The sequence below is a fragment of the Leptodactylus fuscus genome, chromosome 10, assembly GCF_031893055.1.
Source record: "Leptodactylus fuscus isolate aLepFus1 chromosome 10, aLepFus1.hap2, whole genome shotgun sequence".
NCBI lineage: Eukaryota > Metazoa > Chordata > Amphibia > Anura > Leptodactylidae > Leptodactylus > Leptodactylus fuscus.
The window spans coordinates 39,023,864-39,041,199 of record NC_134274.1 but is presented as its reverse complement, the minus strand read 5'-3'; the positions used below and the strand labels follow the sequence as shown (position 1 = coordinate 39,041,199).

General features: G+C 40.8%; 1 protein-coding gene across 1 annotated transcript; it reads left to right on the top strand.

The window, feature by feature from the left end:
- The first annotated feature begins 1,665 nt into the window (after positions 1-1,665).
- Positions 1,666-16,731, top strand: MAT1A (methionine adenosyltransferase 1A). Its single transcript, XM_075257975.1, has 9 exons — positions 1,666-1,806; positions 9,375-9,452; positions 10,418-10,540; positions 10,667-10,779; positions 11,781-11,924; positions 13,563-13,781; positions 13,904-14,086; positions 15,025-15,158; positions 16,471-16,731. The coding sequence occupies exons 1-9, from the start codon at positions 1,719-1,721 to the stop codon at positions 16,571-16,573; spliced, it is 1,185 nt and encodes a 394-aa protein (XP_075114076.1). The 5' UTR covers positions 1,666-1,718; the 3' UTR covers positions 16,574-16,731.
- The last annotated feature ends 605 nt before the right edge of the window (positions 16,732-17,336 follow it).

Sequence of the window (17,336 nt, the reverse complement as noted above, 5' to 3'; positions counted from 1 at the left end):
GATCGGGATCCGATCTTTTCCGATCCCAATCACTCAACCCTATTGGTAAAGGAAAAAATGATGCCATAAATGAAATGTGATTGTAATCGATGCATCTGCTACACTGCAGTAACTCAAGAACCACACTCGGTGTGACAGACAGACAGAATGACACCTATACGTCTCTATCACTTAAAGCAAAGTCTTCTTCAGTCCTAACACTACACTTCCCCAGAACCCCCACACTGTATTATTGGTGTATTACTGCTATCTCTCTGTCGGATTGTCCTAAGACCCTATCTGTCTAATCTCTCCCCACAAAATGGAATCTTTCATTTCTACCCTATGATTTTATACTGTCTATGATTTATCCTTAACTTTTGACCTCTTGTCCCTTGTGATTGGATGTCCCCTGTCATGATCTATCTATCTATCTATCTATCTATCTATCTATCTATCTATCTATCTATGTCCTATCTATCTATCTATCTATCTATCTATCTATCTATGTCCTATCTATCTATCTATCTATCTATCTATCTATCATCTATCTATCTATCTATCTATCTATCTCCTATCTATCTATCCCTCCTATCTATCTATCTATCTATCTATCATCTATCTATCTATCTATCTATCTATCTATTATCTATCTATCTATCTATCTATCTATCTCCTATCTATCTATCTCCTATCTATCTATCTATCTATCTATCTATCATCTATCTATCTATCTATCTATCTATCTCCTATCTATCTATCTATCTATCTATCTATCTATCTATCTATCTATCTATCTATCTCTCCTATCTATCTATCTATCTATCTATCTATCTATCTATCTATCTATCTATCTATCTATCTATCTATCTATCTATCTATCTATCTCTCCTATCTATCTATCTATCTATCTATCTATCTATCTATCTATCTATCTATCTATCTATCTATCTCTCCTATCTATCTATCTATCTATCTATCTATCTATCTCCTATCTATCTATCTATCTATCATCTATCTATCTATCTATCTATCTATCTATCTATCTATCTCCTATCTATCTATCTATCTATCTATCTCCTATCTATCTATCTATCTATCTATCTATCTATCTATCTATCTATCTACCAATACACCTTCTTCACTGTACAGTAAAAACAATACAAAGTATACACTGCATGTGTAACTATATGTTGTGAATTTACATAAAACATTTCTCAAGATAAGTACAAAGAGTCAAGCTATAGATTCCCTGTAATCCCAGACAAAAACCTTTCCCAATATAATATGTCCTATTATTTACCTTGTGATCATTGTACTATGAAAAATACAGACTTAATCCAAACGTAAGCAGATAGATTGTCTAGAATATTTACATAATATCCATTATGTTCATTTTCTAGAATTATCATCCCTTAAAATTCTCATTGAGCTAATATACAAACAAGTGGAGACACATCGTGATTTCTTGCTGGACAAATATTTGTTCCAGTTTTCTCACATGGTCATTGAAAAACTTTTTTACTTCCCGTATATAGGAGAGCCTGCCTGACTGACAGCTAAACTGAACCGTGACACGGGAATAGGCGGGCCCAGCCTAAAACACACACAGTCAAGTTACTGAGCTACTAGCAGTAACAAGATCTAGCTGCCTCGCTGAGTTAAAAAAAAGACCATCAGCTGTCAGGTCTGAACAAGTACAACGCGAGCTGCTCAACACCTTACATTAAAGCCACACCATGAATGGGCCAGTAGACGGTGACCACCACGTGGAAGATGTTGGAGCTTTCATGTTCACTTCGGAGTCAGTGGGAGAAGGACATCCTGGTAAGTACGATAGGTCCGGAGGTAACAAAGAGTCAGCTAAATATGTATCTGTAGAAAAAAGCAGAATGAGCTAAAAATTTAGCCTAATGGTAGTCGTAGCGATTTAGGTTTCTTCTAAAGTTTGACCAGTCTAGTATCATTGACTACACAGTCTTCTAGCAACTGCTTACATGATTTCGTGCATAGGAATTACCGTACATGCACTGAGGGCTACACGTGTGCATAAATATCTGCTGTATCCGTGACATATGCATGTTCACAGCAGTAATTCACTATGACACTTCAGGCGTTGGCTTACTGCCCAACTATGTCTTCTTCAAACTGCCATGAATGGCATGTGGCATTCCTAGCAGCCATTCACTCATGACCCTGATACTTTCAAAGAAAGCAGAGACCGGAGACTATTCACGGGGTTTATCACACAGTCATCTAGAAGTTAAAAGTACTGAACTAAGGTTTGGAGTTACTAATTTACTATGGACAAAGGCCAACACAGTGACTAGTACTGCAAAGTGTATACAACCGTATATATATAGCTTCACCCAAGGACTAAAAGAAGATTACAAAAAAACAAAATCAAACAAAAATTTTTTAAGAAATGATCTAATATCACATATCTGTGAGTAGTCAACGCACGTGACTCTTGGCTTTCAGTATATGGAATGACCCTCTTGTGGGCAGTAACTTCATCTAAACATTTCCAGTCATTGTTAATAGGCCAGACATTGGCTTGGAGGAATTGTAGCCCGTTTCTCCATACTGAACAGTTTCAGCTCTTATGTTGGTGTGTTACCTTGGTGTGATCTTTGTTGGTTGACTACTCCTGGAAGAGGATAAAAATGGTCTTGGATTCACTCCATTTGTCCACAATCTGTCTGACTGTGGATTTATAGAGATTAAACTCTTTAGAGATGGTTTTGTAACCTTGTCTAACTTCATGAGCATCAACAACTCTTCTTTTGAGGTCCTCAGATATCTCCTTTGTTTGTGCAGTGATACACTTCTAGGAACATGTGTTGAGAAGATCAGACTTGGTAGATCATATTCTTTAACCAGGTTGCCTATGTACACATGGTTGTCATTCTATTGATTGAAAACATCTGATTCTTATTTCATCTTTAAATTATCTATAAATCTTAAAGGTTCACATACTTATGTCACTCACAGATATGTGATATAGTTTCACTTTCTAATTTAAATAAATTACTAAGTCTAAGGGTCAGTGCACGCAGAGTTTTTTGGCACTGATTTTGATGCTGAATCTGCCTCAAAATCAGACTCCTAAAGAAGCTTTCCAATAGAACTATTGGGAGGCTCTTTTTGGAGGCTGATTTTGAGGCGGATTCCGTGTCAAAATCAGCGCCAAAAAACTACGTGTGCACTGACCCTAATATTTTTGATTCACCTGTTTGATGTGGTTCTCTTTGTCTACTTTTAGGACTTGTATGAAATGTGTGCAGAAACATAAAATGTTTAGGGTTCACAAACTTTCAACCACTTATTTATGCCTGATATGTCACTGTAACAGTTAGGGTTGAGCCGATCTTGAGATTTCAGGATCCTTTTTAAAATTTTCCAGCCGATCCTGATCGTGAAATTTTCTCAATTGCCGATTGGGATCCGATCTTTCCCGATCCCAATCGATCAACCCTAGTTACTTTATGTTTATTGAGTAGGGTTGAGCCGATCTTGAGATTTCAGGATTGTTTTTTTAATTTGATTTTCGATCATTTTCCAGCCGATCCCGATTGATAAATTTGTTCGATCACTGATCGAGATCCGATCTTTCCCAATCCCGATCGCTCAACCTTAGTAACAGTTGAAGTTAGTACTCTTCACATTGTTTCTTTATTTTGCAGCCATTGAGATTCAGATGAGTTGTAGATAGCAGTGTAAACAATGAAGGGACTGTGGCACTCACTTAAATACCACAGCTCCTTTACACAACTGGTAGGTAGACCCCATGATAGCATATCCTATGGACTGTCAATATTCTGTACCCAGAAAATAACTTTAATGTCCAAACATTTGCATTGGAGATATATTGGAGTGTAAATATTGGAATACTGTCAAACATAAGCACATACTCTGATAACATTCACAAATCTTTCCCAACAATGTCCGTGTATATGGGTCAGTTACGTGGTAATCTTCTTTATCTTACTGAGAACTTAGTTGCATGTATAGTACTTTATAATAATTTTGTCCATTTTGACTAATTTTGGCAAACTAGTGCTTACATGTAGTAGTTAACATGACTAGACAGAGGCACCAATAAACAGAAGGAGAATTGTTGGACTACCACTAGATTTTCAATAAACAAAATGGATGGAAATTACTTATCTTAGATCTGAACAGTCAGCTTTATATAGCTCAAAAAATCATTTACATGTTCATGTAAATTGGATGTAAAAATGGTATTGAATTTGATATATTGTGACTCTAAACTCCATGAAAAGGTCATATATAGAATTCAGCCAAGGCTGGGCCATGAGGTAGAAATACAAATATTCATACATATGTATTACTGTTAGGGAATTGGCAGTTAAGCAGTTCCCCAGTAACTGCTGCAAGAACCTAGGGGGAAAAACAACTGAGACAGTGAGCTCTAATGCTAGACCCACCCCCAGTCCCTACCTACTTGCCTCAACTACCCTAGGCAGCAGAGGACAACTTGGCGACAGTCCCTTCTTATAATATGAGTAAAACACAACACAGACAAGACAAACAAACAGGAACGGGTAATTAAGAGAGCCAAGGGTCAGAACCAATTGGGCAGAGAAGTACAGAATCAGAGTCAGAAGAATAGTCAAAGGGAAAAGCCAAGGTCAGAAATATATAATCAGTAAACAGAATATAACTAACACGCTCAGAGAAGCTACTAATGTTAACTCATAAGTAACCAGAGGAACTAATAGCACTGGCTGGGCTGACACACTGCAACAAACATTCAAAACAATAGGAGAAAATGATCACATTGAGGAGTAAATAGAAGAGTGTAACTATTTTGTATTCAGCCAGTGTATCGGAGCGCTGATGCCTAGGAATTATCCAGAGGAAGGCAGCTGCTCCATATGAATTTGCCTTTCCTTGGCAGTCCCACAACAGGCACATGAGGGCCAAAAGTTGGGCATCAAACTTGGCATAAAACATGCAGGACATGTCTGGATGACCTCAATGGCTCCGGTTTTATAATGTGAGAAATATTGCAATACATTTTGCTGATCAGTGTAACGCTGGAGCCTCATGTATGCTTATACAGCCTTGCATCATAGTGACATTTTTTTTAGATTTTTTTGGAACACGGCCTGTGACATTTTAGATATATTTGTGAATGCGTTGGTTGTGAACAGTAAACACTTTTACTCAAGGACACAAATGTTATGTGATGTTTATTTGCTGTGCCGCTTATTGGGTAAAGACACTCAGTTACATAGTAACAAAGTTCCTCCAAAATCTGTTGAGTCAAAGTTGTACCCTTACAATCGCTACTCTTTATCAGGTTCAGAAAGGTTGATGACTTCTACACAACATGTTGCCAAATACTTTTTGGGGGGCATATTTTAATTCAGGGGCTTTATGAGCTAACTTGTGGATCAAAAAGTTCATGTACTATATTAAAAATTGATTTTCTCTATATCATTACAACTACGAAATAACAATTTTGTTAATGAGCCACGTCTGCAATACCTGACACAACCTCTGGGCGAAGTGGTGCTGTTTCACAAAACAAGCAGCCATATATACACTTCTTAAAAGTGAAATTGCAATACCAAGAAAAAAATCTGTAATCTGTAAATCACAGGATCAATATGGCAGCTTCCTATGCAATGGCCGACCAATGATGTCCCAGATGTGCTTAAAGGGAGACAAGTCCGGAGATATTGCATGCCATGTCACTTTGTATAAGCCACCAAGGTTTGAGCACTCTTGAGTGCAGTCAATGAAACACTCATAGCTGGATGACTGGTCCTTAGCTCAATGTCATGCAAACAACTTCTGATGGTTTGTGTCAACACGATTTGCCTCTCTAGGCTCAGGATGTAATGTCCAATCTCACTTGTGGTACAGAGTAGATCACCATTCTTCTAAACAGACAAACTGTCTATGTACAAGTTCGCCTTCACTCACCTCTTGCTCTCATTCCAGTTCATTGCTGTTCTCCAAACCGCTGGCACATGCAATGAACAGTGCTGAAATCTCGGCCTAGGCATGTAGCCATCTGATGGTTGGATAAGCCAAGGTTTCTCAATTCAAGCATTCTGCAGCACTCTGTTTGCAACAAGTGGAGATAATTGGCACATCGACGGATAGGAGGAATTGGACAATCAGCCCACATCTATTGATCCGATATTCAGGTTTCATCTTGTGAAAAAACTTTGCTTTCAATGTGGCTTTTATGTCTCTCCCACATGCCAAGGATTGGAGCAAGATGCTTGAACATTTACAGATGCTAGAGACACCCACTACTTCCTTGCAGGGGTGTATATACTGGGGTAGAAGTGGCAGCAGATGCCAGGGGGCCCAGAGAAACCCCAGCAGATAATGCACCCTATTTACTATTATATGATAGTGTGTGTGCAGGGGCCACTATGGGGCATAATACTGTCTGTGCAGGGGTCACTTTGGGGCATAATAGTGTGTGCAGGGGCCACTATAGGGCATAATAGTGTGTGTGCAGGGGCCACTATGGGGCATAATACTGTGTGCAGGGGCCAGTATGGGGCATAATAGTGTGTGTGCAGGGGCCGCTGTGTGGCATAATAGTGTGTGTGCAGGGGCCGCTATGTGGCATAATAGTGTGTGTGCCGGGGCCCCTATGGGGAATAATAGTGTGTGTTCAGGGGCCACTATGGGGCATAATAGTGTGTGTGCCGGGGCCCCTATGGGGAATAATAGTGTGTGTGCCGGGGCCCCTATGGGGCATAATAGTGTGTGTGCAGGGGCCACTATGGGGTAAGAAGAATTATGAAATTGATAGAATCCTGAAATAATCTCACTTGCAGGAAAATAATAAAATGTTATTGAATGGAAGGCTACATTACCTTTTACCTGTAGGTGACTTGTGAGAACTCTTTGCCCTGGAATTTATATTTTTTTGCTAATAGTACATTTTACTACTGTACACAAAGGTCTTGCATGTAGACAACTTATCTAAAAAGTAAACTATCTGAATTTTGCATCAAAAAGCAAATACAGAGTGTAGGAATTAGCAGCGAGAGTGAAGGCCATGCGCTTTGTGAAATGCACAGAACTAAGCAATTTTCTTCTCCTTCTTGTTACTTATTAGAAGGAGATATCTCCAAGCACGTCTTTAAAAGTGGACCTAACCTGTTGCACCATTTTTGATTTTCTGGCAGCATTTGTATCAATAATACATGTAGTGATATTCTTTATTATCATTTTAACTCCTTTCTGTGAAATCCTGTGCTGACATTCACTTTCTGTCCCCTGTTTCTCTATTGGCATGAGTATTGCCGCAATACAGAGATTGGTGGTGGTGGTGGGGACATCAAACACATATCTCAGGCATTAGAAAGCACAGAACCATGCTTCTAATGTCTAATGTCATGTAACATATTAAATTCTCAGCTTTGTTATGCTCAATAATATTGGTAGGACTGTGATCTGGCAATTGAGTATAAGTACAGTATATAACATATATAATAACATATATCTTATATATGAGATCTATTATAATTACATTATATATATCACACTGTAGAAAGACCCCTCCGTTTTTGTTATTTACCATGGAAATCGATATGCAAATCAGCTCCACCGTGCACGGTGGGCGTTCCGTGCACCCCCTTGCGTCATACCTTCTGGATGTCCACCGCTGCCTCCAAGCCCTCCTCCTCCTGCTTATTCACCTCCATTGTCAGTGGTTTCTACTGAAGTCACATGCTCCCTCCGGCGCGCTACTGCGCATGCCCCAGCACCAGCTCGCAATGTTCTCTACGGGAAAATGGCGCTGGAGCGTGTGCAGTAGTGTGCTGGAGGGAGCACTACTGTACACGCCTGTGATTTCAATAGAAACCGCCGACTATGAACAAGCAGGAGGTGGAGGGCTTGGAGGCAGCATTGGGCATCCAGAAGGTATGACGCAAGGGGGTGGACGGAACCGTGCACGGTGGAGCTGGTTTGCATATCGATTTCCATGGCAATTAACAAAAACTGGGGGGTCTTTTTTATAAACTAATAGTAACACCTGAATAAACTTTTTAAGGCTAAGGCCCCATAATTGCAGCGCTAAAGCGTGAATGCATTGCGGTATTTTCTGCAACGCTTTTAAGAGAAAGTTCACAGAGTTTTCCTCTGAGGACTTTCTCTTAACATTATATCTACGGTAAAGCCGCCGGCATTTCCATAGATATAATTGACATGCTGCGATTTGCAAAGCCACAACAGCTTTGCAAATCGCAGTGTGTCCGCACTGCGATTTCTTTGGTAAAGTGGGCATGGGATTCGCATGAATCCCATCCAGTTTGCCTGCACTGTACAATGCCGTGATTTTTCCTGCAGCGTCTCCACTGCGGGCAAATTGCTGCGTTTACGTACTGTGGGGCCCCGGCCTAAAGGCTATGCAGGCATATATTTGGCTAAAAGCGTGAAAATCTAGTGATAGAGCCCCTTTAACACAGATCACATATAGACTGGCCACACTGAGGTCAATCAATGATGGGATCATGTAGAGGAACGATCCCACCGTCAACATTAAACTGCTGAAGCAAAAGGGAGAAATTTACAAAAAAAAAATTTAATTAAAAAAAAAAAAAAAAAAAAGTTGACATGGCCAATATCAGTCATTTTGGTCGACTAACATCTAATATGTGCATGTAACTTAAATTGCATGCAACTTTCTTTTATTTCCAAAAAGAAAGAAAATAGTCCCAAACTTTGGAAACTGGATCCTTCCAACTTTAATGGAATGCCCTCGAAGTGAATAGGATTCATTATAAATGGACAAACCATAGGCTAAATAATGTAAACAAAACTGCTAATGTGAATGTGGCCTTGTGTCCTCACCTAACTCATATACTGGAGCTGGTAACGTAGTGTAACCCATGGGATGGGTCGTTGGCACTGGACGTTTTGTAAGAGGAGATGGGTTTAAAAATAGGTCTTGTTCTTCATCTCTTTCATAGAAACGTTCCATGCACTAAATCCTGGCAGTGGTTTCTAGTACTCTAGGGAAAGAAGACACCTGAAACAACTATAGCTTTACTAATCCATCATGTTATGACCAGAGATAAGGATATACTGTATGTGTTTGCAGAAAATTAAAGTAAAATGTTACTTTCCACCTCTATTTCTATATAGGTACCCATGCCTAGATAGATAGATAGATAGATAGATAGATAGATAGATAGATAGATAGATGTATCAATTTATTGGTGCATCATTTTATCTTGTTTGAAAGTAGAAACACATATCTGCTTTCTTTGAGACATGGCGCCACTCTTATTCATGGGCGGCCTATCATAGTGCAGGGGAATGGGGAAAACTGGACCACAAAGGCTGAAGCAGGAGATACCAATAGAATTAACTTTTTCCTTTTCTTACAGACAAGATCTGTGATCAGATAAGTGACGCTGTCCTAGATGCCCATTTGAAACAAGATCCTGATGCCAAGGTTGCCTGTGGTAAGGAGTGATAAAATCTTTGCTGTATGATGCCAGGTCATAGATGAAACCTTGCACACGCTTACGACAGCCTTTGCTAGAACACGGGCACCACCACATTTGGACAAATATCTACTCGCCCTATGGCAAGGATGTAACAAGCAACGTGAAACATTCCTTAAATATTAGTCGTTGCGCCAACTGTACATTCATCCTATAGCAGAGAGAATCCTCAAGAATACTGTCCTGCTTACTCAATGCTCACATTTATTAAAGGGGATGTGTCAGCTCATCTGACGTGTCTGCTTAATCACTTATCCATATGTCGTGTGTTACCCGAGAAAGTGAAGAGACACATGTCCCTTCATAAATCAGGTAATCCTATAGTGGGCCATGTGCCTATAGTAAAATCTACACAAGCTCATGGCTAGAATAGATTTCAGGGATTATTTACACCAGTAAACTAGCGTAAATGATTAGGCCGCGGCTCCATGGGGCGGAAACGCTGCGGGAAAAATCGTGGTGTTTTACAGTAAATGCAAAGTGGATGGGATTCATACGAATCCGATGCTCACTTTGCGGTAAAAACTGCAGTAGGGACACGCTGTGATTTCCAAAACTGGCGCGGTTTTGGAAATCGCAGCATGTCAATTATATCTACGGAAACGCCGGCAGCTTCCCCGTAGATATAATGCTAACAGAAAGTCCGCGGAGGAAAACTCTGTGTTCAAAGCATTGTGAGTAGAACCGCGATGTGTTACCGCCACGTTTTTTTCCGCATCCTTTAGCGCTGCGTATTGTCCCGTGGGGTCTTAATCTTAAAGCCACTATAGGAGAAATGTCCATCTGGGAATGGCGCCTCTTGGCAAAGTCAGCTGTGCGTGCCAGAAACTAGACCTGGGGCGACCACTTGATCACTGCGGCAGCCATATACTGTCTCAGAGTCAGATCATCTTACTACCTGCGACTTCTTATTTATCTTCCAGAAACCGTATGTAAAACGGGAATGGTTCTTCTTTGCGGGGAAATAACATCTAGAGCAGTCGTGGATTATCAGAAAGTGGTTCGTGACACCATAAAATACATTGGTTATGATGATTCGGAAAAAGGTTGGTGGCTTATATGAAAGTGAATTTCACTTATGTTAGTATTATGTAAAATATTATTAGAATTATTATTGACTGATTATAGTCACATCTTAAATTGGATATTCATATATTTTTTCTCTGCCACAGGTTTTGACTATAAAACTTGCAATGTTCTTGTTGCTTTGGAACAACAATCTCCTGATATTGCACAAGGGGTTCATTTAGACCGAAAAGAGGAAGATATTGGAGCTGGCGATCAGGTGAGACTTACAAACATACAACAAGCATTTCAGGCATTTAGGACATCTTACATAGAAATCATTGTGCAGGCGTCGCTATTGTGCCCAGGTGACCGGTGAATGGAGCAGGGGTGCACACAGACGTTATAGGGTCCCATAGCAAAATGTACGAGGGGCCCCACCCTTATGATGTAGCAGCGGAAATGGTTTGTGTGACCCTGAAATACATAGATGACTTTGTACTGGATCTGTTAATAATAGAGATGAGCGAGTAGTGAAATATTCAAGATTCCATATTCGTTTCGAGTAGAGCCTCAATATTCAACTACTCGATCGAATATTGAATCCCATTATAGTCTATGGGAAAAAATGCTCGTTTCAGGGGAAACCACTATTCACCTAAAGGAGAGTCACCAAGTCCACGAGTAGCAGGAGGAGAGTGTTTAGGAGGGTCTATATAGTCTATGGGGTCTGTGCGCTTTAACAGCGCTTGCAGTTGCGCTGATATTCCGTTCGGGGGGTCCTCCTGCGGACTCCTTCCGGACGGGAGGCAAGCACTAATGTGAACTGGCCCTTACTCATCCTGCAGAAACAGCATTGATTGGCCGAATGCTATACTGTATAGTATAGTATGTGTCTTTGCTAGTCGGGAGAGCTGGCAGCTTGCGTTTATGCGGGAGCTGACTTTTTTCTCATAGGAATGCATTGACCAGCGTTGATTGGCCAGTGGTACAGCATTCAGCCAATCAACGCTGTTTCTGCCGGAGGCTCGTCTGTGAATAGGAGGAGTCTAAGATCGGACCACAGCAGTCTCCATTGTGGTCTGTATAGAATTCAGCCAATCAAGCTGGTTCTGAATCGAATCTTTACTGCGAATAGGAGTAGTATTCGAATGAGTATGAGTATTTTGAATACCATAGTATTCTATCGAATACCTACTCAATCGAATACTACACGCTCATCTATAGTTAATAATATTACTGGTAAATAATCCCTAAAATTTTGCTTTTTTGTTTACATAGGGTCTGATGTTTGGCTATGCAACCGATGAGACAGAGGAGTGTATGCCCTTGACTATTGTGCTCGCACACAAGCTAAACGCAAAACTAGCAGAATTAAGACGCAGCGGCGATCTTCCCTGGCTTAGGGCAGATTCCAAAACACAGGTAGGTGTCATGGAGAATCTCATTACAGTAGCTACAGTAACATTGTTTGCGGTATCATATTTATTGTGAATAGTTTGAGATCTCCGCAGGGAACATGCGGACAGGTAAGTACTTCACGATCTACTTTTCTGTCTGCTTGACTGGTGTGGAGATCTCGAGGCAAGTACATGGATCCCATAGTAGTCTATGGGGTCCGTGTGCTTTCACTGCACACTGCTTCCAAATGCATTCGATAGTCCGTTCAGGGGGTCCCCATGCAGACTCCCCAAACGGATTACCAAACGTAGATGTCAACCAAGGATGAAGCCACATATTGCAAATCACAGCTAGAGAACATTATGCAAAAAAACACAACAAAAAATTTTTGTTGCATTTTTTCTGCTTGAGGGTGCGTTCACATGAAGTAACGTGCCGCGTGATGTGGCATGTATACGGCGTGTGAGACTTTGCGCGCCATAAACGCTCCCATTGATTTCAATGGGAATTAGGATCGTATACGTTGCGTTATTTTGCGGCCGCAAAATAACGCTGCGTATACTATCCTAACTCCCATTGAAATCAATGGGAGTGTTTACAGCGCGCAAAGTCTCACACGCCGTATACGTGCCACATCACGCGGCACGTTACTCCGTGTGAACGTACCCTTAGTCCCCTATTCAATATGTAATGAAAAAGCTTGAAATTTTGTAGCTAAAATGTAGCAATTTTCAAAAAACGCAAGTGTTTTTGAATATGCGGCCTTTCCGCAGATCTTGTTTTTTCTTCAGTATGTGGGTGAGATTCATGAAATCTCATCCGCTATGCTGGGACTGTACAATGCAGCATTTTGTTTTCCTGCAGCCAAAAATGCATCTCCACTATGGGGAACTGGAGAAGACGGCTGGTGAAACAAAGTCTAAAAAATATATTAGCTTCAATGGAAACGAGGTCTTGACATGATACAGTATATTGCTACTATGTCTATGTTAAAGTTATATAGGCTTCCTTGTAATCTATAGCAGTAATATTTCACTCCACACGTGTTTCCACCACCTGTTGCTCCAGATTTCAGTCCTTGAGCAGTAAATGTACAGCTTCCAGCAGCTGCATAAACAAATAGCCCCTTGTATTGGCAAGTATTTACATGTGAACTCATCCATATGCGCACCAATAGATTTGTCAAGCACTCACTATCCATTGCAGATTTATTAGGCCGCAGATGTCAACTACAATACAATATATAGAGTTTTACAATGTACAACTCGAAACTTACAAGACACACCCCATACAATAGTCACTTTATACTTGTATAGCTGTAGATGTGTGTTAGATGTGTGTTAGATGTAGCACAGCAGCCATATTGTCTATAATTTGTAGCATTTGGGACTATTCTTACCTGCTCCATAATTTATGGAAATGTTTATTGTCTCTCTATAACTGTGCTGCATAATCTGACCAATCCAGTGTCACGATCTGGTTTGTCCCCTCCCTCTCACAGCATAAGCCTCCCAAGCTTAGGCTCAGACACTGCAGCATCAGCTCCCTCCTCCTCTTTTCCAGGTTTATTCCTTTTCCTTGTTTCTTCAGTTATTGTTACCAAAGACAATATCTACATATACTGTATACAAGACATATACTGACTAATCTTTTGTTGTTCAGGTTACGGTGAAGTACATTCAGCAGAATGGCGCTGTCATTCCCGTCCGGGTTCATACCATTGTAATATCAGTGCAGCATGATGAGACCATCTCTTTGAATGACATGCGGGAGGCCTTAAAGGAGAAAGTAATAAAACCTGTTGTTCCTGCCAAGTATCTGGATGACAAGACTGTATACCATTTACAACCAAGTGGCCGTTTTGTTATTGGTGGTCCTCAGGTGACTTTTCTTGCAACTTCTGAATGTGCCCAGAAATTATAAATTTATTTATCGCACTTATTTGTTGATTTTTTTTCCAATTATCTGTTCTTTGTAATAGAAAACAATTTGGTCTATTACAGGGAGATGCTGGTGTCACAGGTCGTAAGATCATTGTGGATACTTATGGAGGATGGGGTGCCCACGGTGGAGGAGCTTTTTCAGGGAAAGACTATACAAAAGTAGATCGTTCTGCTGCCTATGCTGCCCGCTGGGTTGCTAAGTCTTTGGTGCATGCCAAGCTCTGTCATCGTGTCTTGGTTCAGGTATGGTTGCTTTTTCTTTCTAGAGATATTAACAGTAGGGTCGAGCCGATCTTGAGATTTCAGGATCATTTTTAAAATCCGATTTCCGATCATTTTCCATCTGAACCTGATCCCGATCCCATTTCCGATCCTAATGCAAGTCAATGGGATTTTTTAATGATTGAATATCGGATTTTAAAAATGATTCTATTCACTACACAGCATGAAGTTCAAAAATTGAACGCTTCATTTTTTGGACTCCACACTGTTATAGTGATTAAAAAATCCCTCAGCTACTTAGTCCCCCCCACTTTCCTGCACAGAACCGCTGCCGCTCCCCATTGTTCTCGCTCCTCTTCTCTCTACTTCACATGCTTGCAGAGCGCCATGCATGCCTCCGTCTCCCAGGGTAATGTTACTGATGCTGGAAGTAGGCAGGCTTGTTGTGGCTTAGGCGAGTGTGGGCGGGTACAGGGCCTGGGAGGCCGGGGTGTACACGGCACTCTGCAACCATGTGAAGTAGAGAGAAGAGGAGCGAGAACAACGGGGAGCGGCAGCGCTTCTGTGCAGGTAAGTTAAGCGATCAGGATCGGAATTCTGTGCCCAATCTTTTTTAGGCGGGATTGGATCCCGATCGCTCAACCTTAATTAACAGACAACAGATTGTAGGTGCACTGTGACATAACCAATCTGGTTTGACTTAGGACCACTCCTAGAGCCATTGCCTAAGTTTTCCCCCAGCTGTCAGATCACCCCTAATGACCCATTCTGTCTTTAGGTCATCAGTATGGAGAGTGTCAGCAGGAGAGTGTGCACAGGAGGTAAACAGGAAGCTAGGTAGTATTCTAGCAAGCACAGAGCATGGACGTCACAGAGATATTAATAGTTTACCCAATAAACCACCTGGTAACTAGATATATAGGTTATAATACAATTATATTATTCTATTGGTTTTCTAGGTGTCTTATGCCATTGGTGTTGCCTTTCCATTATCCGTTTCACTATTCACTTATGGGACTTCTGAGAAAACTGAGAAGGAGCTATTGGAAATCGTCAATAAGAACTTTGATCTGAGACCTGGAGTCATTGTCAGGTAAAGTGATTAAATCCTGCCTTGATCAAATACTACAGTGACCCTCTAGTTAGCAACAAACATTTCACAATGCATAACAAGGACACCCCTATTTTTCATAGTCAGATTTAACTCTTCCTGACAAACCTGCTATCATCGGTAAGTCCCCTTTTCTCAGACACAACGCTTTAAGATCATTATTTTAGGGGCAGGATATGTCAGATCTGCCAAAGTCCTAAGGGGGACTAATTTTGTCTGTGTACCTGGTAGGGGTGTCTGTGGCTCGAGCTACTGAGTTGATGGGTGGAAAAATGGCAAAATGTCAGCAAATAGATGCAGCTGTAGTCTCAAGTCAAAGCTAGGTGCAAGGGACAGAAAAGTACTTTGTTGAATTCTAATCTGAAAACACAAAACGACAGCTCCTCAACTTCATGCAAAGTTAAAAGCAAGTTTGAAGAGGACTATTCACTAGATGTGAAAAACCCAATAACCTGCATCATCTGATAGACAAGATCACCCTGATCACATCCGGATCCTGGAAAAAAGAACTGACCGCCTCCGGTTGAAATCAATGGGAGCCGTCTTTTTGGTCAGAATTTTGAGGTGGATACGGCCTCAAAATCCTGACCAAAATACCCCGTCTAAACTCAGCCTTAAGCAACCCCTTTTTCTCTATTTATGGACAACCCCTCGAAAGGTTAAATTGTTTAAATGTTCCTTGGTCATTTATAATGTATAATTCATCTTCCAATAAGGCTTAGTTCACACTGCCATCTGAAGTCAGTTGCTCTCATCCGTAACAGGATCAGAGCAACGGATTGAAATGCCAATTCAAAGACTGGTGACTCCATTCACACTAGTGTATGGGTTTCCGTTCCTCTACTCTGCTTGGGGACCTGAAAAACCAAAACCCTGTCTGTTGAAAAAGCGGTTACCTGCGGAAACCCACAGACCTCATACACTATAATGGGGTCTGCCCGGTTTCCGCCCAGGACTTTAAGAGGAACGGGGGATGTAGTTCCTGAACAGTCCCCCAACGTTAGTGTGAAAAACAAGTCAGAAGGTTTTTTTTCGTCGTTTGTTTAATGTTCCAACCTGTATTAAAAAAAACGGATGAAAACTTCTGACTTGTTTTATGCATTACAATGAATGGAAGTGGATACAGTCAAGAGGGGGATCCGTTTGCATCAGTCCATTGCTCTAATCCAATTACAAATCAAAGCAATAAACTAAAATGATGGCAGTATGAACCATTCTAATATATACAAGAGATACTAAATAATACATACAGATATAATAGTCTTTGACACTTGCACTTTGTATCTTTTGACAGGGATCTTGATTTGAAGAAGCCTATATACCAGAATACTGCATGTTATGGGCATTTTGGTAGAGATGGATTTCCTTGGGAAGTACCAAAGGAATTGGTTTTTTAACCCGAGATAAAGAACTGAAACTATTGAGTAGGACATAGGACAACATAGGACAACATTCACCTTCTGGAATTCCTATCTAACCGTTAATTAATATTCAAGATGGCTCCAAGGAAAGGATCTCTAAGAAACAGCAATGAATGAATGAATCTTCTGGAAAGTATCAAGCCAAACTCAAGCCAATATCTTCAGTGTTAATTCATACTCTGCTGTTCTGGGAAAGTAGCATTTTATACAGTATGTGATATGTGGATAATACTTCATAGCGCTATTTTTTATTAGCTATACCACATGACCTAACATTATTATTTCTCATGTCTGCTTTTGATATAGGTTCTATTTAATAGGGCTAAATATGAAGGACCCAACACTACAAAATATTGTTTGCCTCTCCTCTATAAGTCTATAGCTAAGTAATATTTTCCAATTAGGCCAGGGGAGGTAAAAAAAAAAAAAACATACTCATCTGTCCCCAATGCTCCGGTGTCCTCCCAGGGTGGTCCGGTCGGCTTCCATTTTGTTCATGAATTTCTGGTCGATTGTGACATTCCAAATCCCTTCTGCTAAGGCCTCCCTGCGTGGTCCTGTCCTGCAGTTCCGTTAGTGTCTTATGGCCAAAGTATCTGCCCCACATGACAGCTGAGGCCAATCAGTGGCCTCAATAAAGGAAACCAGAGGCGTCGCTACCTGTGATGTCCCAGTTCCTTTCCTGAGGCCACTGTTTGGCCTTAGCAGCCATGTGACTGCTTAGGGAAATCAGCAACCT

What these genes read in the sequence shown, in the direction of transcription:
- MAT1A (XM_075257975.1), top strand. Translation starts at nt 1,719, where the DNA reads ATGAATGGGCCAGTAGACGGTGACCACCACGTGGAAGATGTTGGAGCT. An exon ending in TTATGATGATTCGGAAAAAG is followed by an intron (nt 10,541 to 10,666) that starts GTTGGTGGCTTA and finishes TCTCTGCCACAG; the next exon opens with GTTTTGACTATAAAACTTGC. An exon ending in AGACCTGGAGTCATTGTCAG is followed by an intron (nt 15,159 to 16,470) that starts GTAAAGTGATTA and finishes ATCTTTTGACAG; the next exon opens with GGATCTTGATTTGAAGAAGC.